The sequence below is a fragment of the Psittacula echo genome (assembly GCF_963264785.1).
Source record: "Psittacula echo genome assembly, chromosome: 2".
Classification (NCBI taxonomy): Eukaryota; Metazoa; Chordata; class Aves; order Psittaciformes; family Psittacidae; genus Psittacula; species Psittacula echo.
The window spans coordinates 156,979,007-157,004,969 of NC_137737.1; the positions used below are offsets into that span (position 1 = coordinate 156,979,007).

At 42.0% G+C, this 25,963-nt stretch overlaps 1 protein-coding gene across 4 annotated transcripts in view; it reads right to left on the reverse strand.

The window, feature by feature from the left end:
* The window catches only part of AGO2 (argonaute RISC catalytic component 2), a 69,502-nt gene that overhangs the window by 28,594 nt on the left and 14,945 nt on the right, over positions 1-25,963 (reverse strand). The window contains exons 2-7 of one of the 4 annotated variants that reach the window (XM_080611562.1): positions 14,875-15,070; positions 10,945-11,065; positions 5,685-5,866; positions 4,232-4,368; positions 3,962-4,096; positions 938-1,025 (exon numbers count right to left, since the gene is read on the reverse strand). In XM_080611562.1, coding sequence (XP_080467688.1) covers positions 938-1,025; positions 3,962-4,096; positions 4,232-4,368; positions 5,685-5,866; positions 10,945-11,065; positions 14,875-15,070 — 859 coding nt within the window. Of the gene's footprint in view, positions 1-937; positions 1,026-3,961; positions 4,097-4,231; positions 4,369-5,081; positions 5,167-5,684; positions 5,870-10,944; positions 11,066-14,874; positions 15,071-25,963 lie in introns of those variants that run through there. The other 3 variants (XM_080611561.1, XM_080611564.1, XM_080611563.1) reach the window with 3 other exon arrangements.

Below are 25,963 nucleotides of genomic sequence, written 5' to 3' on the forward strand. Positions count from 1 at the left end.
GGTCCTCCTTCCCCTCTACTCTGCCTTGGTGAGGCCGCATCTGGAATATTGTGTCCAGTTCTGGGCCCCTCAGTTCAAGAAGGACAGGGACCTGCTGGAGAGAGTCCAGCGCAGGGCAACAAAGATGATTAAGGGAGTGGAACATCTCCCTTATGAGGAAAGGCTGAGGGAGCTGGGTCTCTTTAGCTTGGAGAAGAGGAGACCGAGGGGTGACCTCATCAATGTTTACAAATATGTAAAGGGTGAGTGTCAGGATGATGGAGCTAGGCTTTTCTCAGTGATGTCCAGTGATAGGACAAGGGGTAATGGGTGTAAACTGGAGCATAGGAGGTTCCATGTGAACATCAGGAAAAACTTCTTTACTGTGAGAGTGACAGAGCACTGGAACAGGTTGCCCAGGGGGGTTGTGGAGTCTCCTACGTTGGAGATATTCAAGGCCCGGCTGGACAAGTTCCTGTGTGATGTACTCTAGGTTACCCTGCTCTTGCAGGGGGGTTGGACTAGATGATCTTTTGAGGTCCCTTCCAACCCTTGGGATTCTGTGATTCTGTGACCTGGAAAACATCAGGCTACCAATAGGGCAACCCTGTTCTTCCAATGTTGAAGAAATCCATAAAGAAATAAGAGTAATTAAAAAACCCCAAACACCAAAAAACCAACCCCAAAACACCACATTTAAAACAAAGAGATTGGCTCAAACACCAAAGCATTTGTTATAGAATAAAACTAGAACCAACAGCAACACTGAGTAAATACTTTAAGGTGTATTGTAAACATATTAACCAAAGAAAATATCATTTCCCAAGACAACTTTTCCTATGTCAGTAAGGAACAGATACTTCTCTATTTTTTTAGATACCACTCTACTTTTCCCCAGGCCAGATAATTTTGGGGCCTGAGGCTGATCATATGCTTACGAAGCAGCAAAATACTTTACGTTTGGTGACTTGCTGGACGTCTGGTGACGTTGCACACTCTGTACTTTCTTTTCATCTGTCCACAGTGTGTTATCTCCACCTTCAGACCTAGACATTGGAAAACAAGTATCACCATTTCTTCAAAATCAAGGTGTTAGTCCCTCTAAACTGTGACACAAAACCACCTAAACTCTGCAGTAAAGCTGTTCACTATTTAGCACATTGGGCACCAAAGGGTATCCCAGGCACAACTCAAAAACCTAATTTATAGCTTTAACATTCAAAGCCCCTGAGCTTCAGCTGAAGTTCAGCAAAGAGTTTTAGAGACAAACAAGACAAAACCCCAAAGCTCCAAGAGCTCACAGACAAAGCAAAGTGCATTCTGTTAATCCCAACTCTGTACCTCTAAGGAAGTCCAGGATGGTGAAAGGACAAAAAGGGCACGCAACCTCCTTGGAGCATAAAGCTTGTTTATACTTTATGTCTAAACACATGGTGTCTGCGAGACCTCCAACTACTGCAACCGACCCTGAACTAATGAGTCAGAGGGGGTGGAAATACCGATACAGCCTCTAGGAGCCCAAAGGAATGAGGCCACGGGGCTTTACTCTTCATGAAGACAAACATCTGCTGCACATCCCACTGGCACAAAAGCCAAGCTCACCTGAAGGCAAATAACTTCTAGAGGAATAAATTATGCACCCCAAACCAGCACAACACAGCTCCCCATGAAGAAGTGTTTCCAATTTACCACTACCCACAAGTATAAGCTTGAATGCACTGTTTTCATTTCTATTACTTTCATGCTCAGGCAGAAACAGATGTATTTGGACTGGATTAGAGACAGGAAGTTGCATGTGTGGGAATAGGAAAGAGAGGACTGTAGATTAGAATTCCTTATACATCTGCATGTATAAACTCAGGCTGCTGCTGTATTTACCCTATCTGTCACAGGCACTGATAACCTGCCAAACAATGTATTAATCTTTTGGTGTACTTTGTTAGGGCTATGTCTCGGGTTCAGCAGTAGCAGTTATTTTTCTCCTTCTTAGTAGCTGGTGCAGTGCTGTGGTTTTGACTCTCAGCCTGGGAACAGTGCTGATAACACTGATGTTTTTAGTTGCTGCTCAGTAATGTTTGGTCTGACCAAGGACTTTGTGAGTCTCATGCTCTGCCAGGGAGGAAGGGAAGTCGGGAGGAAGCAGAGACAGGACACCTGACCCAAACCAACCAAAGACGTATTCCATACCACAGCACATCATGCCTAGTATAGAAACTGGGTGTAGTTACCCAAAAAGGTTAGATCACCGCTCTGGTCAGGGTGGGTATCAGTCAGCGGGTGGTGAGCGGTTGTATTATCTTCCCTTATTTCCCTTACCATTATTATTACTGGTGGTAGCAGCAGTAGTTTTGTATTGCACCTTAGTTACTGGGCTGTTCTTATCTCAACCCATGGGAGTTGCATTCTTCCAATTCTCCTCCCCATCCCTCCGGGAGCAGGGGGGGAAGAAGGGGGAGTGTGAGTAAGCGGCTGCATGATCTGAAACCTTCAATAATTTAGTGTTTTTATTAAAATCTCCAAATTCTGTAGCCCAGCATTTCATTAAAAGATAAACTGTGACCTCAGCTTACACCCAGCTCTGCTGCACATTGGAAATGGCTACTTCCAGCTGAAGAATGGAAATCCTCATGGAAAAAACAACAACAGCTGGCAATTCAGTGCCTGATTACTTTGGAAAACATTTACAACCTGTACAAACTCAGGATCTATTTATAGTTTTCTTGCTAACTTCTAATTGGGCAAACATGGTTTTGAGGACATTTTATGGCAACAAGGAAGCTGCAGGATAGAGTTGGAGTTTGTGTTTCTTTTTTAAGTTGCTTCCTTTCTATCAAGCACATCATGAAGGAAAGACTTTGATTTTTCAGAAGAAACCTTCAGTGAACAAAACCTGAAAGATTCTTTCCTCCTACTCTTTGATGCAGTCATTACGTATTAGAATAACTTACTTTTAGAATTAACATTACAATTAGCACAATTTACTTCCAGGAGAGCGTATGTACGAACTACCTCGGTGTGCAAAACCACACTGCTACATTACAGTTTAATTTAGAATATGAAAATCTTGGCATCAGTAATTGGAAAAATCTAAGATTATAGAATCATAGAATAGTTATGGTTGGAAAGGACCTTAAGATCATCCAGTTCCAACTCCCCTGCCATGGGCAGGGACACCTCACATTAAACCATGGCACCCAAGGCTCTGTCCAACCTGGCCTTACAATATTAATTTGGGAAGATCAAAAGTTTTTAAGGAGACTGACATAATACAGGATGCTGTTCTCCATACTGGAAAGATCTCAGTAGTATCTCTGCATTGAGATGTTCTCCAATGCTAACACACACCAGTAACTTTGACAGGACATTTATCAAGTGGTGGCGAGGCACAAAAAATGTAATAAATGAAGGTATGTCAAGAAAACCTACACTTGAATGAGGAAAAGCTTGCACAAGTCACAAGCCAGTAACTAATCTCACTAAAATAATCATCTGTCTGCTAGAAAGTTTAGTTCAGCCCATCATTTAGAGTAAAACATCATCTTAACGGTTGCACTAAAACACAGGCTCTTGATTATGTGATAATTTACTTATGTGCATACCTGAGCCCTAAATATGGATGGTTTAGTAAATAAATAAATATGCTTACTTTTTGCACTAGTGATACATCAAACCTGAAGCCACATCCTTAGCTGAACTGACCCAACTTACCTTATATCCACAAAGTGGCAAACTACAGAGATTAACTAATGTAGTAAGAAAAAAGGACAAGTAGACGGAAACATAACATTGATCGGTAGACTTCTGAAAGTCCCAAAATACATGTAAGTGATAGAACAATTCCTGCCTCTTAGTTTTGCCCAAAAAGTGCATGGGTTATGATAATCTGTCTCCCAGTAGGATGACCTCTATAGAATGCATTTTGAACCTGCAGTGGTAACATCATCAGACAGAACAAAGCAGTTTTATGTCATTTAATTATTACCTTTTATTTCTTTGGTAAACTTTACCCTTTGGGAATCTGTCAGAGGTTTTTGTTGTTCTTCAATACTTTTGAAGTCCAAAACTTCACATACAAACTCAATAACTGGCTGTGCTTTGTAAAATGCAGTTGCAGACACTGTAGACAAAAACATTAATGTTGTATTACAGCAATACTGAGGAAACTTTGAAGAAATCAAACAAACGGAACTCAACTTTTGCCTTTCCATTGAAAGGGAAAGAAGGAAGAAGAAAAGGTTTCTGTAGGACCTACCATCAATATTTAACATCATTTTCCATAATGAAGGTCTGACTGATTGATGGAAGCCAAACCAAACTTCTCTGCCACCACCCAATGGATTGGAGCACCCTTCTGATGCTGTAAAAAAAGATCGCCCCACAGGAGTATACCTGCAACAGAGGAAGGAAATTCAGATGATAAAACTAAAGCAAGAAAAAGGTAATAAATCCATAACTAATGCAAATTCCTATGCACAAAAGCACAGAAATGTCACTGTTTCAGATTACCAACAATCTGAGATTCCCGTCAGGATACCTCTTAAAATCCAGGCAGTTACAGTAAGAAACTGACTCCTACTCATAATTGTTTAAATATATTTTCAGTATACTCCTTATTATACCTCCTAATTCAAACAAAAAGCACTAAAAACATCTTTTGTGCTCTTACTGAAAATTCAGCTACACTTTCATTTGGTACTTAGAAAAATCAGTTATGTTTTAGTGAGAAAATAATTAAACATCTCTGCTGCTAAAGCAACATTGCAATAACCTCTCCCCTTACTTATGCACTGCTTCCTCTGAAATCTATGGAAAACAAGTGATTTAACAGATATTTCGGATGCATCTTTTTCAGTAGAAATTCAGCACTGCACACTTAACATTAAACTAATCAAACCCAGAGCCAATACAGTTCTCTGAACAAAGATGTGTGGCTAATAAATCTGGGCTGTTTTCTGTGTTACAAAACTTGACTAAAGTGTTTTTTTTTAATCCCTAATGTGCAGATAAAGTCAATGTACTATAAGGCTATTTAAAGATCTTTACATAAATTTAACTCATTTTCCATGTTTAGCCCTTCAAAATAGGAAAGTTCAGCCCTTTACTTTCCGACTGAATGCAGTTTGAACAGCGGTCTTCAGCAACTTGTTTCACGGCAGCTGAATTAAACCCAGTATCTCTTGGGCTTGGCTGCAAATGCTGCAGATTCCACTTGCTTGGAAAGAAAAAACTCAGTTATTTTCTTTTCTATAAAAATAGCTATAGTGAGTGACAATAATGTTCCCCTATAGCACAGTGTCCTTTATACAAAACCCACAGTAACATCTGTCCAAGGACACAGGACACATAGAATAGGGTAACAAGTTTTAAAGCCACTCTCACACATCCACCTATCTCCAACTACTTTGCACTCAGGGAGTGCTTTCCTCTCTGAGGTGTACAGAGAAGTGGGTATGAGTGAGATGGCAGGGCACCCCTCACCTGAGAGCACACAGACTGAACACCAGTGGGGAAAGTGTCTTGTGTCCAAGGCTAGAAGCTACTAATTCCACTGGCTGAGCAGAAAATCACTGCACTGCCTGAGCATGCCATCTGCTAGACAGCTATTGTTTTAGTTGAGCTATAAAAGCACATCATACCCAAAAAGGCACTAAAGCAATTCAAATAACAAAACCACCACCTAAGCAAAGTCAAGGTCTTCCCCTCACCTCATGGAAGGCAAGTGCCTCATCACTACATCCAGTGCCTGGATGGTTTCAAATGGGACACCTGGCAGCCGACCAGAAAGAGCATCATGTAACGCCTGCAAACTCACACAGGACATCCACTTTATAGCCACCTTAAATATTCTGTCCTTTCCTTCTCCTGGCAGCGTGACCTCCAGCTCCACCTGCAACAATGCCAAACAACAAACCAAGATGATTCTTTCCATTTAAAGAGGAAAAGAGAAGAGATGATGGATTCCTCTAAATAGCGCTATAAGGCATGGGAAGAGACAAGAAGCAATGATGAAGAAACAACATACATCAGGTACAACCTCTTTTTCCAGCTAGATCTTTCCAAAGGTGTGTTTCAGAGAGCTGGCGTGTTTCCCAGCTAGCATCTACCTCCTCCTTTGAGTCAACATTATAATTTGGAAGTGCCTGCATATCAACTGGGAGGTCTCTGTGAAGATCCGATAACCTGATTTCAGATACCTAACACACTGCAATGCATCACTGCTCAAGTCAGCTCCTGCACGTCTGGAGTAAAACACGGTCTGTCACTACCTGCCAAGATTCATGTATTTCTGGTATTCACTCTCCAGAGCACCAGAGAGCTTTAAATACTATTACTGTATTCATAGTTCAAACAAGAGAAAATACAATTCAACAGGACCTTTCAAAGAGAAAAAAGCCAATTACCACCCCCAAAACAAAACACCCCCCTACAAAACCCATCAACCCCAAACCCTCTCATTTTTAAGTACCAAAGAAAGAATAAATGATGGCCCCAAAGTAGCAGCGATGCAGTGATGCTATCAGACAGCAAACAGGGGCCCTCCTTTGACATGTCATGCCCTACTTTGAATTTTGTGTCTGAAAACCACTGACAAACTACATGTTGGTAAAATACTTCAGCCAATGACTTGTAATTAGTTGTAATGCTCATTTCTCCTCTTTATAAAACAAAGAAAGCCTGAGCACCACAAAGTTCTTAAACTGACTAAAATTAAGGCTTGTCTGAAGCGATGAGCAGTGCTGGGAGTGACTACAAGGAATAACAAGATCACAGTATCTTTTGTGCTGGATATAAACAAAATCAGTGCATTTTCCTGTCCTAGGGAGCTCACAATTTACATATAGAAGGCATCCAGTTAACAGACAAACTGTAATTAGTGGGCTAGCAAATATAATACATCGGTAACAGCAAGCTAATATATGCAATCATCTGGTGTTCGGCGACAGTTAGCTTCCCAGTCAAACAACAGGAAGGAAAGATAAAACACAAATAACAAGTGTTCCTGTATGCAAAAAGACGAGTTCACAGTTTAGAGTGAGCACACAAAATTAGTATTACAGCCACATCCCTCCTCCTGTACAAACACCATTCACCAGGAGACTTGAGCAGAGGAAGGAGCTGTATGGCTGTGGGAAGGCAATGGGAACTGGAGGCTCTAATTGTGGGGTCACTGGTCTGAATCTGGCCCAGAAGGTTAACTCTGCTGGAAAGCTGTGCAAACAAAGGTACAGGTTTTCAGCTGGCAAAGGTTGGAAGCCTTCTGTGAAGCATTCATTTCCCACCACACCATCAAAAGATCTTCAACTTGCATCTTATTTCGAGCAGATGGAAGACATCTGTCACACCTGAACTGCATTTTCCTCTAAACTTCTCCTCCAAATCAAGTTTCATATTTTCTATTACTCCTGATACTGTTAATGCAAAACTGCTCTGATTATTAACAGCTTTGGTATCCTTAATCTAAAACCAAAAGATTTACTTTAATTTCCCCCCCTCCTGGTTTCAATTTACAGAACTTCTTCACTGCAGTGCTATGAAAAAAGATGTAGAACAGGATTAGCTGTGTTGCAGTACCCATGTCCCTGGAGGAAAAAAAAGACCCAAGACTGGAGAATTTCTATTCCAGCTCCAGGACTGAAAATACTCCTTAAAAACTAAGAAAATATTCTGTTACTATTTACATATTCCATATTTGTTTCAAAAGGTCTAAAGAAATGAAGGAATTAAAGAGTGAAAACAAGGTACAATACAGAAGGAATGAAAACAGAGAAGATAACCATGAAGGCCAGGCAGAGAATATGTAACAGAAGTTGTTAAAGAAGCAGGGTTGTCAGCAAGGACAAAAGAACCAAACTAACCCCAAAAGAGCCACTACTCACAAGAGATGAGGCCAGAGTTCATTAATTAAGTTAAAGAGCAACAGGAGGGAAACACGTTGGCATATTTGGTGTCAGCATTCTATTTAGCATCAACTCTTCCACTAGCGAAGTACACTGCAAGTAAATCAAGGTCTTCTTCCACTGAGATTGAGGATCATCTATTAATCACTGTAGGTTCACGAATCCTTTCAATATAATTCTAAATATAATCAGATGTGCAGTAAACTTGTTACATTTGTTAACTACAGAAGAGCCAAAAAACTCCACCAAGAAAACTTAATCTAATTGTGCTGGAAGAAAGTCCTAATACCTACACTTTATACTGGTTTAAATCATGCTTAAACCAATTTAGCACCATTTAAAAAATTCACTCATTAAGCTACATTTCCCCACATCCTATTTAAACCAGCTGAAGATTTACCTCCATTAGCTCTTTGCTCCAGGGTAATGACATTAATATATGCATCCTGGGCTCCATCAAAAGGAGCGTGACCAGCAGGTTGAAGGAGGTGATCCTGCCCCTCTACTCTGCTCTCGTGAGACCTCACTTGGAGCATTGTGTGCAGTTCTGGTGTCCTCAACATAAAAAGGACATGGAACTGTTGGAACAAGTCCAGAGGAGGCCACGAGGATGATCAGGGGACTGGAGCACCTCCCGTATGAAGACAGGCTGAGAAAGTTGGGGCTGTTCAGCCTGGAGAAGAGAAGGCTGCGTGGAGACCTCAGAACAGCTTCCAGTATCTGAAGGGGGCTACAAGAATGCTGGGGAGGGACTCTTCATCAGGGACTGTAGTGATAGGACAAGGGGTAACGGGTTCAAACTTAAACAGGGGAAGTTTAGATTGGATATAAGGAAGAAGTTCGTTACTGTGAGGGTGGTGAGGCACTGGAATGGGTTGCCCAGGGAAGCTGTGAATGCTCCATCCCTGGCAGTGTTCAAGGCCAGGTTGGACAGAGCCTTGGGTGGCATGGTTTAGTGTGAGGTGTCCCTGCCCATGGCAGGGAGGTTGGAACTGGATGATCTTAAGGTCCTTTCCAACCCTAACTATTCTGTGATTCTACGATTCTATGATTCTATGTATGGCTGAACAACCAAAGTCCTACATCCCATGGGCAACAGGGAAAAATAGGAGTTTATTAAAAGTAAGCCTAGAAATGAGCTACAGATGAAACTCTCTGAACCATCTTGTCCTAATCTCCACTATAAAGACTCCTCAGTGACCATCTCTTGCAAATGATCATCTCTTTGGCTGGATAATTCTGTCCCACCAAAAATGGTGAATAGAATCATTCAAGTCAGTCTCTTCCCAGGTAGAAGTTACCTCGCACCATTCACTTGCATGGACACAAAGGTATTGGGGCATCAAAAGGATTTCATGCTGACACACTGTCATTCGACTTCATTTTTACCATGTATGATTTAGTAGATCTGGGCTTTAAAATCCAAAGCATCAAGCATCAGGTCCTGTTTGATCAGCAACATTCACGCACAGAAGGAACACGAGAAGGAGAAAGGCAGTTCCTAACCAGAGCAGGGTCACACTTTCATCAGATCCAAGGATTATTTTGATCTCAGTTTGTTTATCCTCCATAAACCATTTTTCTATTTGCCTTTACTTATTTAATGCAGAACTTCCAGCTTGTTGTAAAATATATGGGCAGTCAACCAGAACCTGGAAAGTATTACAGTTATAAGGTTATTGTTTGCATCCAGCGGACTGGTTTAAACCCTTAGGAGACATCAGGTCTCATTCCACCTTTGGCAAATACTTTGCAGTTTTATGTGGCAAATCTGTAGGAACTGGAATACAGCATGTGGAAGTAGGGGGGGCGGAAATAATCTCTAATGCTTTTAATGATTCCTTTAGAGTTTTCCCAGATGTCACCTTATCGGTTAACGAAAAATAACAAAGACTGGAATAGAGACTGACCTTTACTGCATGACATTCACTTAAATATATTTGGGGGAAATTAAATTTACACATATGAGATCAAGAGCTTGATACAGGTAGAACTATGTCAAGCTCTGCACAGGGATACAACATGAGACAGCAAAAAATAGCAAGAGCTATTTTATAGCAAGCACACTGCTACTGAATTTTGGTGACCTAAGCTCTTTTCACAGGTTTAATCACATAAGCAAGTTTCCACATTGCTATTTACCTTTCTGTCTTACATTTTACTTTTTGTTACCTACGTGGCAGTCAAATTCTATGGGATAGGACAGTCTTCCATTGTAACTGTGCAGGCCTCACCTCACACCCACAGCAGAAGGGTGAAATGGGATTACTGTGCTACAAACACGTAACAAGGACTATCCTCAAGTGTTCATCTAAATAAACAAGGCCACAGAAAATCCAATCTGATATTAGACCACAGATGTGTAGGCTTAATTATTTTATAGGGTTTGTGCGTCAACACTTTCCAACACCGCTCCTTCTGCTTCACAAGTCAATGAGCACAGATGGGGGTACAGTTCGCTGCTACAACCAGAGTGACCAGAGAGGACACTGCCCCACATACAGAGCTGGGAAACAGAAGAGTCCTCTTCAAGTGCCCCAGGGCTAAGGCAGCAGGTCTCAACCTATGCAGTTTAAAATAATGCGGCTTTCACATCATACAGGATTAGGGAAGAGGTTCCATACAGGCAATGAAGGGATGGAGGAGTTTCTCCCAGCCAGTGGAGAGCAAGAATCAGCTTACAGTGGGCTTTGATGAGATTAAGGAGCTGACACAACAGCTTCTGCTCCCCTCAGCCAAACCCAACTGTGCTTTCACTTTCTCTGTAGTGCCAGTATGGAACCTGTCCGCTGCCTTGGGCAGTTGATCCAGACCACCAAACCAGGAGAAACCATGCAAGTGGGGAGAAAGAGAGGCAGGAAAGAAGGATATGGAGAGGGGAGTGACCGCCTTTGACTGCAACAAGCTCACGCTTCCCGTCCTGGCAAACCACACTCTGAGCAAAGCAGCAACAGGCAAGGATATGTCTATTCCAGAAACAGAAGATCAGGTTTTATCAGTAGTTAGAAAGGCTCTGCAAATATTACATGAAAACCTCCAATTGGAAACTTTTCTATTTAAAACTTACTTTATCTCTCCCAATGGGAAGCGGCATAGCAGTATAAAGGTTTTTTCTTCCATCAAACACTGGTTTGCGATCCCCAAAAATCTGGGTTTTAAAGTGCTGAACCATATGCTCCACTATTTCTCTGAAAATACAAAAAGAATATGTTAATTCAGCTTTTGACTTGTAATGTTAAGCAGCAGACGAACACTAACACTAATATTTATGAATAGAGGCATTAGGTAAATGAAAGGGTTGTCCACTGCAGGGTACTAAATGCAAGATTTATTTGATCTGAATCAAAGCAACCTTTTTACAGACTAAACTGTTTTCTTAAAGCAACTATTTTTAGCTGTTTCAGATTGAAACTTTCCTTCCTCTTTTCTGTGATCTACTGAAAGTGGTAAAGCGAAACCTTGTGCTCTCTCAAACTCAAAATGAGAGGTGCTTGGTATTCTCCTGGGGCTTCTGCTCCTCATCTTACAGCCCTTTCTGCTGTAAGGATCATGGACCAAAAGCTCGGCAGCTGGAGAAGCTTTCAAATCCAAGCTCACAGCCTTAAGTGTAAGGATGAGAATTCCGTGATGAGTGATAGGCAAACTTTTTGCATTGCACTGAGAAAGATCACTTTTAAATGCAATTTTTTCAAGTACGCAGCAAATCTGGGCTCCATCCAACAAAACTGGTTATGTGCAGTCACCGGGACCTGTGCATATTAAAAATACACATTCATTTAAGCGTAGTGGAATTAGGTTATGTGTTTGTATGAATGAGGTAACCACTCACAAAGTTGTGAAACCACAGTGTTTACTCACTGGTCATGCAAAGCAGTTCACCAGCTGATGAGAGGGCTGTTGGTAAAACAACACGCTTTGATGCCGAGGGTCCTTGGTCAAAATGTCCCAGAGAGACATCCTTCAGGCTGTAAAACCTGAAAGCCATCAGCAGTCTACAAATGCTGCCTACAAGATCCTTAACGCACAGCTTGGGGCAAAAGGGCATTAAGTAGTTAAAGTGACACAGAAAGGAAACCACTGTTCCTTCAGTGCTGCTGTCAAATAGCAGCTCAGAGATGCTGCAGGTGACTATTTCATATGCCTTGAGTTGGAAAGGTCATTAACCCAGCATCCAGTTGGATATTACAGCAAAATTCTGAGATAAAGCTCTGAATTCATTCAAGAAAAGAAGGAAAACTGTTTCAATTGCCAATTTCTTTGCTGTGTCCCAAGGCTTTAAGACGTGACCACTGAAAGAAACTTGTCTGACCTACAGAGAAGTACGAGTAAAACCTGACCCAGTAATACCTGTCTCAGGTCTGCAATGTCTGACTGAACAAGTACCCAATGTGGAGGGTGGGAGGAAGGAGGTATTTTTCAAGTTTGAGTTAAGGATTGAGCAATGGAAAACCCATTCTCTCACTGAGCAAGTTCTTCCGATTGTGAACTACTTTGTATAAAAATGAACACTTCTGCTTAAGCTTTTCAAGCTTTAAACCACATTTAGCAATGGTGGTTCTCAGCTGTGGGTGGAGGAAGTGTAATAAAAACTAAGTTATTTTGTCTATGTGAAGTTAAAAGAAGATTGATTTACCAATTCACTAAGTTCAACCCTTTGGAACTTACTATTCTACTGAGATCACGCAAACACACCAAGAACCTGGGGCCAGCAACCGCAGGGTTCATCTTGAACCTTGGATGAGTCCTTGCTGTCCTCCTGAATTAAACCAAGGGCATCCACAGGGCAGAACCAAACTGACACTGCCCACTCTATCCAGCTATGCAAATAGATCTGGCTTTGCTGCAAGACATGAAGAACTGTCGCCAGACTGTATTAATCTGGCACAACACCACGTTTTCTCAGCCGTGTGTTTTCCAGTCCTGCTCCTGTCTCATCAGTGAGGAACTTCCATGTACACATCCCTGCAGCAGGTCTGCAGGGCCTTAGTCCAAGCTGTAGTAAGTTATAGAATAAAACTGAAGGACAAAGCTGGGACAGATGAGGGAACAGTGTAAATGAACATAAAATCTCTCTCTATCCTTTCTAGAGGCTACGACATATAAAGTAATGACAAAAGCAATTTACTATAAATATACATCTGAATTACATAACCAAAAATACTAGAAAAACGTAAGTCAGATGAATAAACAGAATTTAGAATTGCACTGCATGTGCACCCTGCATAATCCTATATACATACGTATAAGTACACATGAAAATACAGGTATCCATTTAGGACTGAAATATCACAGCTCACAAACACAGGCGCAGGTGAGTACATGTACATGTACAGGACACATAGAGGCATAAGCACTTAAAAGAAATAAAACATGCACTTCATTAAATGAATCCAATTTGTATTCTTCCCACACTGCACTGAGAAATATGCACCATACCACTGACAAATGCATTTATGACATCTTTGTCTACTGCAAAAGGCATTTAATATATGTAGATTTATACTTGCTCCTGTTACCACAACAGAGGGAGTGATTAACCTGACAAAGCAGAGCAGGTCAGAAGCTGTCAGTTGAGAAAGAACTTGCTACTGAATATAATCTGCCTCTTCAGTGAGAAAAAATGCTTTATGATTTAATAATTAAGCTCTCTGCCATTGGTGAGCAAGTACCCACATGCTGGACCATCATGGGGGTGACCACACTGAGCTACAACACACACAGGAGTGGTGCAGCACTCAGCTCCCAGAGAAGCTACATAACATGGCAATCTGCACCAGACAGCAGCAATTGCCAGGGCTGGAGCTGGTGGCAGGGGTACCAGTTAATGAAAACAAAGCTCTCATGGCTCCCACTATGAAAAAACTGACTGCTGCAAACACTTTTCAGTGCCCCAATGCAGTAACAGTAGCTCAGTATAATTAGCAGCGCTGCCCTTGGGCAAAGAGAGAGTTTGGCTTAATACACGTACAAGTGTTTGCTTCTAAAATTGAATTCACTTCTCAACTAGCTTAAAAATTAAACTGCTAATAGATCAAAAAAGGACAGCAAAGTGGTGCTGCTTTATGAAAATGTATCATTACTGATTCTTTCGGATCGCAACTGATAATGTACTCCAGTTTCTTAATTCACGTTAAGCAAACCTCAGCATTCGAGTGGCTCCACGCTTTGCTCATGTTCCTGACTGCATATCCCACCCATGTGACCTGTTTCTAATAAGGAAAGGTTTTGCTCTTGAATACAGAAACACGCCATTCCGATCCTCCACAGTCAAGATGTAGGTAGCTAAGATGATGACACTTGTGGTTTCCAGTTATTGCCAAGTCTTATTTTCAAGTTTCACTTCTGGCAACACCGCTCTTTCAAGTCAATGAGGTTGCCACACTGACTAATAGGGCACATATGCAAAATACAACACCTAATTGCTTGTTTCCTTCACCAACTGATCCATGTTTTCACCTTGCTATCTGTTTTCAGAAGCATATTTTTTTCTTATATAGAATCCACTAATGAAGGACAATTTCTTACCGAATTTAGTTCCTCCACGATCTTATTGCAGCAGCACAAACAAGTGGGTTTTGCCTCCCCTGTCAGCAGGGGAAGTTACAAAAACAAGCTGGTAACACCAGCTCCCTGCTGAAGGACTTGTCAGCCAACTGCACTCAATATTTAACCAAGCAATACGAAGAATTGTATTTATCAAGTTGGCTTATACTGACCTCGCTCCACTAGAGTTAGTACACTTTATCCATCTGTCACAGTGGCTTTGATCAGCAGCATCTTAAGATGCTGACAAGTTCAATCAAAATAAGGGATGATTAACACTCAGATATTGAATTGATACAGAAAGACTTGAAGCCTGTTGATGGATATGCCAAGTTGGAAGCTATCAGCACAAACAACAACTGAAGACAGACACATCCTGCAAGCCATCAATGAAGACAACACACTCTCCAGCATTTCAAAGGAAAACTGAGGAAAAGCAAAGCAGAGTTATTACCTGTTAACTCTTCTAGGGCATTTTTCTGGCTTTATATCCAATTCATAATGGTAGATATCTATTTTAGGAATGTCCATTTCAAAGAAGTTGGCCTGCAGTTTGATTGTTCTCCCAGAAGTGCCAAAATCTGGTCGAGGAGGGGGTTTAAAGGCATATCCCTGTACTGGTGGTGGCAACGGTGGAGGAGGTGCAAGCACTGAAAATAAAGCAAGTACAAATTAGCTATCAGTTATACCAAACTGGCAGTTAAACACATTTACAGGCTATTTGAACAATGAAGCACAGCACATTTAAACCAGTAACTTTTGTTAAACAATGTAAAAACTGGGGGAAAAACATGACTCAAAAGAACCCACTGCTATCAGGAGTCCATGAATTCTGCCTTCTTCCTATGGTAGCTCACCAAGCCTTGATTATTGAACAAAACCTTAAAATCAGTTGCATTTTCCTATACTACAAGTACAGGAATAGGTGGGAATTTCAGAGACGAAGTGGGCATTGGCAAAGTGAGAACCAGATCTCCGTTGCAGGGAAGAACCTCAGCTTCAAACCACACACCAAAACCATTCACCTAACCACATTTATTTCAGCAAACACCTATAAGAAAGAAGTTCCTACCACTTAAACCACCTCTGCAATCACATCTGGATGAGTTGCATGCATCTAAAGCAAGTACAAGGTATGCATTTCAGCTATACATATTTTGCTCTAATGACATACTGCACAGCCTGTCAAAGAGGGGAATGCAGCACAGGAGCTGTTCCCTACACGCTGCAGCTCTCTGGAAAATGATACGTGTTAGAATTAAACTGTGTCTACTGCTTCCTATAAACAGAAAGGAAATAGAGCAAACAGTCTGCTGTACTGTGTTCTTGAGCTCAACATCAGCCATAGATTAGACAATGTGAAGCAGAAGGAAAATAGCTGCCTGTGGTTGTTTCAATCTAGGAAATTCCACTAAAAATTCACAGAGAAGCACATAAGGTACCAACTCGAGTACGCAAAACTCTGCAGCATCAGGACTCAGCGTTTCCACCCTCTAGAACAGTAACAACTTGCAGCAAAATCTTCACGTGTGAAGTAACACAGAGGCTTCTCACTCCCTGTGTAAAACTCGAGGTGTGGTTTCCTGGGTTTATCCCATTCAGTCCTCTGCTAGCACCAGAAATAATACACATCCCTTCATTAACACATCAGTCACCACTCTTCTACCCTTGCTTTCTCTACTGGAAAGCTGTTCCAGAACTGTGGTGCTCTCATGCTCCATTTTTATTTATTCACTGTTAGGTTACGCTCATTGATCTTAAGATTAAATATTCCTTATTGTATTTTAAGATCTTAAACAAATTCTCATTTAATTCTTCATTCTAGTCTATACTACTTCTACCAGTGGCTTCTCATAAACAAGGCTTCGTTCTCATCCTTCCAGTTCTTTTTACAGCACACCTCTCCTGAACAAGAGCAACTGTTACTCTACATGAGGTCCCATCAAGGTCCAGCACAACCACACCGATACTTTAATCTCCGAATTGGAAATAAGATTAATAAGCCCTAAACTGCATTTACCTGTTGTACCATTGCCTTGTTAACGGCAGCTTCTGGCCATCAGTGACCAGTCAGACACGTGCCCGTCTCCCATTTCACTATTAACTCCCAGCTACATGAGCTTTAATAGATCTTTTTTTAACCCACCATCTATTATCCTGCTTTTTTCTGTATGATGCTCACGTCCTTCTTGTGTGGACAAGGCCTTATATGCCCCATGATGAAATTTCAAGTACTTATTGCTAACATTTACGTAAAGATCATTAATGAAATAACGAACATGACCATTCCTAAACTCAGTAGCATCATTTCCTATTTTATCCTTCAACACCCCCCATGGCCAGTTTCCCACTCATGACAGAGTCATGGAAGGGTTTAAGCTGAGAGGACCTCAAAAGCTCCTCCAGCTCCAACCCCCTGCCACGGGCAGGGACACCTTCCACTGGAGCAGGTTGCTCCAAGCCCCTGTGTCCAACCTGGCCTTGAACACTGCCAGGGATGGGGCAGCCACAGCTTCTCTGGGCACCCTGGGCCAGCGCCTCAGCACCCTCACAGGGAAGAGCTTCTGCCTGAGAGCTCAGCTCAGTCTCCCCTCTGGCAGGTTAAAGCCATTCCCCTTGGCCTGTCCCTACAGGCCCTTGTCCAAAGCCCCTCTCCAGGTTTCCTGCAGCCCCTTTAGGCACTGGAGCTGCTCTAAGGTCTCCCCTTCAGGACCCTTCTCTTCTCCAGGCTGTCCCAGCCCAGCTCTCTCAGCCTGGCTCCAGAGCAGAGCTGCTCCAGCCCTCGCAGCATCTCCGTGGCCTCCTCTGGACTCGCTCCAACAGCTCCACGTCCCTCTTGTGCTGGGGGCCTCAACCTCCTCATTTATTTTTACCATTCTACTAATCTGACTTTCAGCACCAATTTCCTCACATACAGGTATTTCATCAGGATCCAGACAATTTGGTTTGACACGGGGGATACGATTTGGGGGGCGATGTTAGTTGTTCTATTTAAAAATATCTTGTGTTTTCTCATTTATTTTACTTTTGGGAAGCTTGTTTCAGATCTTCCAAATGCATTCTGAGGCATACACCCTTCTGGTGTCACATTACAAAGGCTCAATTTGGGGTTTTCTTTTTTTCCCCTCCCTTTCTTCAGCATTGCCCTTAAAGTCTGTGATCCTCCAACACTATCTCTGTCAATATGTACAAAATGTTTGTTGCTAAATTCTTGTATTTCCATGACCTAAACCATCACATTTCTGTGATAAAGGCTTTTTCTGCCTCCCCAATTTAAGTCCACCAACTCCTTCAGTTTTGCTTTCAATGCAATTCTCATTTTAGTACTATTCTTACAACTTATCCATCTCACCTTTGCACTGTCAACACCTGTACTGGAAAATGAGGCAAAACATCTTAGTTTTCAAACAAAAGCTGCATTACTCAGTGCTCACCGCAAGCAGCCCATCTGCATCTGACCTTTCCCATTCACATCCCTGAAGGCAAGCTGAAATACTTTGCTGACTCTAATCATAGAATAGGGTTGGAAAGGACCTTAAGATCATCCAGTTCCAACCCCCCTTGCCATGGGCAGGGACACCTCACACTAAACCATGGCACCCAAGGCTCCGTCCAGCCTGGCCTTGAACACTGCCAGGGATGGAGCATTCACAGCTTCTCTTGGGCAACCCATTCCAGTGCCTCACCACCCTCACAGTAAAGAATTTCTTCCTTATATCCAATTTAAACTTCTCCTGTTTAAGCTTGAACCCGTTACCCCTTGTGCTATCACTACAGTCCCTGATGAAGAGTCCCTCCCCAGCATCCTTATAGCCCCCCTTCAGATACTGGAAGGCTGCTTGGTCTCCGTGCAGCCTTCTCTTCTCCAGGCTGAACGGCCCCAACTTTCTCAGCCTGTCTTCATATCTTCATAATTCAGCTCAACCTCTAGGAGTTTTCATTTTTATGAATTCCTGCACATCCTGACTTCCAAGACACGGATTTCTCATCATTTCCCAACACTTACAGGACCTCTGCTTACTTCACATATTATTCTGAAGGTGATTTAACTCCCTCAGGTGGCCTCCACAGTCACCACATCCCTCTGCTTGGCATGACAAATTCGCAGAGTTTCTGTGTCATTAAGAGGAAAGAACCTTCTGCTGTGGATCTGACAAGTAACCAAGTTATTTACAGCATTATCAGCTGGAAAGTAACATTGAAATACTCCCACAAATACCTATACTTGCAATATCACAAAAGGTTTCTATTGCCCACCTCCAAATCAGATCTAGGGGATGTACAACAAGCACTCATTTCTACTCCACCAGATTCCTGTTTACCATAATTTTTTACCATGATTTACCATTAAAAGGGGCTCCCACCAATGATTTCGGCCATTCTGCTGCTTCATCCTTTGCATTTCATCACTACACTTGTACTTCCATCTTTACTTTCATCTTTCCATAACAGAACGTTCCCATTTGAAAGCCATGTCCTAGTCATTAACATTATTCTATGGTTTTTGGTGATCCCTGGATTTGATGATTCCATGAACCCCGTATTTCAATTTTCTGCCCAGGCTCCTGGCATCTGTATATTAACATTTCATTTTCTGCACACACTGCATCCTAGCTGCATTACCACCATTACCTGGTCAACTACCATCAATAGTAAGCATTTCCCTTCTCTTTGCTGTCTATTTCCATGCCTTCTAACACTACCATATCTACTGCCACATCCCAATTCCACTTCCTTTTTCTGTGCCAAATTTGGCACATCGTGACTAGTTTTCAGAAATACAGAAAGAAACCAAAGCTTACAAGATTTGGAAGTATAAAGAAGAGCATCATTGAAGGGGGGACCCCCCCCCCAACCTATTTATGCTCCAAAATCAAGTAGTTTTGTAATTAAGCAACACATCCTCCTCTCTCTGTATTAAAATGGGATTGATTAGTACTTCTCACAGGGGTGTAATGAAGCTCCTCTATCTGTAAGCATTCAGGGATCAACACAAAAACACGTTGCTCAACAACAGGATTACATTCCTCCACTGGAGTTTAGTGACAAACAGTAAATACAAGTGAGGGCATATATTCACTTTTGAGAATAACAAGAAATGCTTCCTATTGGGAAAGATGCGATCACACAGTTCTTCAACCTGTACATGTGAGGGAGAGAAAAAACCAAGATTCAAGCTGTTCTGAACGCAGGATAACCACCACCCTCTAGTTTCACATTAAACTTCTTTTCCAATGATTTCTTTTTTACCCTCCAATAAAACCCAAGAAGCTATTTCTGGCTCAGCTCCCCAGACAAACTTATTTAGGGCAGGGTGTTGTTTCAAAGAGATAAGTGCTGTTTATTAAGAAGCAGCACTGACCCGATAAGCAGTCAACCTATATTTTTGCCGCATAAAACAGACACGTATGTGTTAACTACAGAACTGAGGGATGCGAATTGAACTTCAAGAGGAAAAACTAAGTATTACAACTGTTGATCTGAATTCACTTTTTGGACTACTGCATCAAATTAAGAATGTAAAATCAAACTATCTTGTATAAGAAGTATTACAGCACCCAACTGTGAAGCATAAAGTCACAAAACACTGAATTTGGTGTGGAAAGGAGAGGATAGAGCGTTATTACTCTTTTCTATCAAAGAGAAAAGCATGAGTCACAATCACAAAACACAACTGCTGTGTTCAAAGTGATTGAGCTGCCCCAACTTCTTGTTCAAGCACTGCATAACACCCATCACTCACTTTTAAATGTGACAGAAGACATACAGAATTAAGAACGCTTCTCTTAGCACTAAGGTTCCTACTATGAAGGTTTTAAGCGTGGTGAGGAGTGTTACAGAGGATACTGCAGGTCACTGGAGCTTGGGGTGATGCCCTGCCCAAGGAAACCTGCCCAAAATTCATACCCCAACACACATTATTTGCTCCATTCCCATTTTTCAGAGACTCCTTTCATGAACACAGATGACGCTTTCACAGTGTTTCAAAGCACTGGAAAATGCATACCTGGATTTTACTTTTAAAGCTCTGTCAAGGAAAGAATGAATTAAAACATGAAGACTCATACACCAGAATATCCAAATGAGAGATACCAGAAGCTCCTCACCCATTTTCTAGATGGTAACTTGAATTATGAAAATGTTTCAGCCTTGATGTGATGACTGGGACCATCAGGAGCTCCATTTTAAAGGTGTGCATTCAGGTAAGCTGGGTATTGAATAATGAGGTGCCAGTATACTGTCTTAAGGCTTATTTTTATCATGAAAAACTCAGACTTTCTATTATAGTCCATCCAATTTACATAAACTAAACAGTCAGAGTTATCAATCTCAACACCCCTGTGATTCAAGGATGCTGGAGAGGAGCTCTTCATCAGGGACAGTAGCAATAGGACAAGGGATGATGGGTTCAAACTGAAACAGGGGAAGTTCAGGTTAGATATAAGAAAGAAGTTCTTTCCTGTGAGGGTACTGAGGCACTGGAACAGGCTGCCCAAAGAATGCTCCATCCCTGGCGGTGTTCAAAGCCAGGCTGGACAGAGCCTTGGGTGACATTGTTTAGTGTGAGGTGTCCCTGCCCACGGCAGGGGGTTGGAACTGGATGATCTTAAGGTGCTTTCCAACCCAAACCATTCTATGATTTATAACAATGAAAAAGAAACCTGAAGAGACAGATATTAGAAAAATAAGCCTTGTGGCAGTTTCTGGAAATTAAATTCATAATCAAAAAAAATTACTCTGGTGAAAGGGATGGCAAGGGAAAGGTGGTGATAGAGGCACTCTGCGCAGCCACAGCAATGCTGCTTTAGTACAAACACTGAGTTTTGCAAATTGAAAACAACCCAAGGCTGTCTCTGTGTGTACTTACTCCAGCACGTTACTGTGGGTCAAAACTGGAGATAAGAGTGACTCAAGCAGTCAGCTGGCCAAGACACTTCTAGTATATAAGGTATGAATGAGCCACACTTGTGGTTCAGCTCCTCCACTCCAAAATCCACGCAATTACATGATAATGATTTTTCAGGACCATTTATATCCATTTCCCACACTTAGAGCCTTCATGGTACAGAGCCTTGGCTGACATGGTTTAGTGTGAGGTGTCCCTGCCCATGGCAGGCGGTTTGGAACTGGATGATCTTAAGGTCCCTTCCAGCCTTAACTATTCTATGATTTCTTTTGTCCTTCGTTCTCCGTCATTTCTTATAGCTTACCTGCTGCTCTGCTCAGCACCCAGCAGCACTGCCAGTCAGCACTAAACTTGCACATGGACACTTTCTTTTAGCAAAGAATGATGCAATTTTAACGTGCAGTCAGAGGCCCAACAAGTTACTAAATAAGGGGCCAAACTAGTTGCATCTAAGGGCTTGTTGACACAGGAAATCATCTGAGCATAATTATACCAGCGTAATTATATCACTAAGTTTCCCTGTGTGCAAGTCCTAACACATATTTAATAATCAGGTGATGTTTTCACAACTGAAGGTATACTTTAGCACTGGGCTAATGCAACCTACGTTGGTTGATAGGTTGTCTCTCTAAAACCATTCTTTAAATGAAACTAAAGTGAAGGAAGGAAAGGAGGAAGGACACCTTATTTGGAAGCTCCACTTTCAGGTAAGGTTGCTAGTATCAGACAACAGGGCAGCTCTCCTGGATCACTATAAGTGTTTTCAGATATTGCTGTGCAGTAACAGATGTGCATTTCAAAGTATTTTAGGTACACTGATGGCTTGATACCCAAGTATTGAAGAAAAGGCCAAATTTCATGTTTGTATACAGAATGTCAATGCAATTCAATATGTAATTCAGTTCTCCTGCAGCACTTGATGTGATCTACCTTGCTTTGCCAACCCCAGCCTTGCAGGCAGCACCAACTATACAACCATTGTGCATACTCGTTGACAGTTACATCACACAGACACAGAAAGGAGGCACTGCCCCATACAAAAATTGGGGTTTACTAACTTGTCCTCAACCAGCGATCAGCTATTTTGCCTCCAGAACTGCAGGAAGCAAAGAAAACGACAGACAGACTCATCATGACCAAGTTAAGAAGAATCAAGACTGGCAAATATACAGACACATCTGTTGGAAAAGGCTTTCCAGGAGCTGCTGTAGAGGTGCTGAGTATCATCAGCATAGAATAACATAGGCAGGGACCTGGTTGGCTTGTCCAGTCAAGTCTGAAGTATCTTCAAGGAGACAATTTCCACAACATTTCTTAACCTGCTCCAATGTTTGATCACCCCCATAGTAAAATAAGTTTGCCTTTTACTCAACTGGGAAGCTCCAGCTTCTGCGCATTGCCCTGTTCTGGTGCACCTGCCACAAGTCTGGCTCTGCCTTCTCCATAGCTTCCCCTCTCGTAACTGTAGACAGCCAGAAGACCAGTGTTCTCTTCAAAACAAACCTGATTCTTTTAGCCTCTCTTGGCATGCCATGGTCTCCTTCCCCATAGCCACCTTGGTGGCCTGTAACTGGGCTTGTAAATGGGTAATGTACCCTTTTGGGACTGCAAGTTGAAGTGGGAGGATGGGAGACTTGGAGAAGGGACACCCCATGGTGCAGGAAACAGGATCTCCACAAATAGTAATTCAAATACCAGTAATTCAAAAAGAATGTGGAAAACATCCAATATGAATCATTGACAGATCTCCACAGAATTTAAGTATTTTATTTACATTATATATTATCACAGCAAGAAAAGGAGTACGGGGAGTTGAGCCTTTTCTTTTCAGGACCTAACTAACCAGACAAACCCCCAAAAAACCCAACACAAAACCAAAAGAAACCCACATCTTTGGGCTGTCTACAGGCTGGGTTTCATAAAGAAGTTCAACTTTCACACTGGCTTTCTGTTAAGAACCGTTAGAGCAAGATAGGAGAAAGGCTGGTAGTGTTTTCTAGGAGATAAGGAAGACTCAAAAGCTGCAGCTCCTAGTCTCCTGATATTATGGGGGTAGAGGAGTCTATATATAAGGAACCTCTATGTCTGTCTCAGCTGCTCATTAAGCATGTTTTGGAGTATGGAAGCTGAAAGCTCTTCAGTCAAGCTACAGCACTGTTGAATTAGATGATGCACAACAAATAAAGGTAACTGACTTGCTGGTTATCCCCAAAAACTCAGCAAACCACGAGGAAAGCACCGGAGGGAAGCAGAACTGATGTAAGCAGAACTTCAGTTATATCTAACACCTGTTCCAGCATTATCTTCGATATCAACTACTGAAGGTTCTTTACTCAACTGTGTCAGATTTAATGAACTGTTCTGCTAATAATGCAGCCTGTAGAAAAATGATACTTGATAGAGCCCAGAAATAACCTGATGAGCAATTGGAAGGAATGGAAATAGCTGAAGAGCAAACAGGAAAAATAATTCTTACCTTTTTTATGCAAAGAAAGTATAGATAAGACTACTTAGGACAACTCATTAACCACTTGCTGGACTACCTGCACTACAGCATACAGCAAAGTGGTCATGGGACACATCAAAATCAGTTTTGAGGTTGCTTCTCTTTTAACTTGGTAGCAAAGTAAACAGGTAGCACTGATAATGATGCTTTATTTGTCCAGAGCCTCATTTCTGTTTTGAAACAGGTTGCACCTCTAGCTGTACACACCTATGCATGCTCCAGCATGTGCATTTAGGTTGTCACTCATATCGATCCACTGGGATCACTGGATCTGCAGATCACCATTTCCTTTTCTTAAAGCTCAAGCTCACTTATTCCTTGTTTACCTCTACGCCTGCAAGCTGGATCTGTACCAACTTCACACACCAGACTGCATGTATCACCCCACAGGTAAATTGTTATTTTCCTCGAATGGCCCCTAAAATGCTATCCACAGTTAGATCACTTGGGGATGGGAGAGGTCTCTGCTCCCCATCACATTCAGTCTGTTCCTGCACTCTCTCAAACATCTGCTCATCCCAGGTCTCTACACTTGGAAGTCAACCCTTAAAGACAGTTACAGAATCCCAGACTGGTTTGGGTTGGAAAGGCCCTTAAAGCTCATCCAGTTCCAAGCCCCTGCCACAGGCAGGGACACCTTCCACTAGAGCAGGTTGCTCCAAGCCTCTGTGTCCAACCTGGCCTTGGACACTGCCAGGAATGGGGCAGCCACAGCTTCTCTGGGCACCCTGTGCAAGTGTCTCACCACCCTCACAGGAACTATTTTCTTGCATTCCCAATTTTTTCTGCACATGTTCCATTTCTGTTATTTTCTCTCACTCTGACCATATATAAACTGTGCCCACATATTGTCAAGGATTCAAATATGACACCTTTCACATAATTCTGGATGCAGCCCTTCTCTGAAGGGTCTCTTGGTCTCCTAGGGAGCAGCCTCCACACATTCTACCCACAGCACACTGTATATACCAAGGTGGGCTATCAGAGCTAGGGCTGCTTCAATAGAGATGAGCAAAAATAAGGGAGCAGTCATATTTGGTCGTATTTAAAGTCCCATATATGATGATTCAGATGTTTTAGGGATCCCACTGTACCAGATTGCTTCTTAGTGTTGAAGTATGAAATCAAATACTTTACGAAGGAGTCAGTGTTAGATAAACAGCACTGCTTCAAACTGTAATCTCATTTTGTTTAGCAGACCTAATATAGACATGGTTTTTATTGACTAATTGTCACTTACTGCAAAAGAATTCAAGAAATGTTAATTCTCAAGTCAACCCGTTTATCTAGTGGAAGCTGCCCCTGCCTGTTGGGGGTTGGAACCAGGTTGGCTTTAAAGGTCCCTTCCAACCCAAACCAGTGTATGATTATTTTGCCTAGAATAAATAATCAGCTACAAATCTACAGCCCTCTTGGTTATCTTGGTTACTTTTTGACCTCCACAAAATAAGAGACATGATCTCTTCATAGTGTCAGAGGTGATATGATCCACAGAGACCAGAATGACTCCCAGACACCAATGGTGTGAGCAGGTGTTGCAGTCAAGAGATGAAAAGGAGAAACAAGATATAAATGGATCTTGCTTTGTACATTAAGACCATGTTTCAAATAAGAATGTGTGAAAGACTAAGAACAAAATACCAGAAAACCAAAGAGGAAGAGATCAATGCTCCAGCACAAAGCAGCAGGCAATAAATAAAGAATTGTTCTTTCTAGCCCACAGGCTTCTGGACAACGTCAACTAGCAGAAGACACCAAGTGCCAGTACATTCTCCCTGTGGCCTACATCTTCAGAGCAATCCTCCAAGGCTTTGTATACTAACAAGTTGGTTCTCCCCATTCTACCAGCCACCTGCAAGCAGGATGAGGGGTGGAAGAGCACATCTATCCCCACTTTTAGCAAGCTGGGTGGCTTAACTGATCCCTACACTCAGAACTGCAAAGTAAAACTGAAATCCTTCTTAAGGGATGCAGACAAAAGGTTTTAATTACAAACTGCAGTGGTGAATTAAGTCATCCGAATAGTAAGCCTCCTGCAAACAATGGAGGGGATGCTTATGGCTTACCCACAAGTCAGCAACCCAGCTGAATTAGAACTACAAAGAAACTCCCATCTTCAGGCAAACCTCT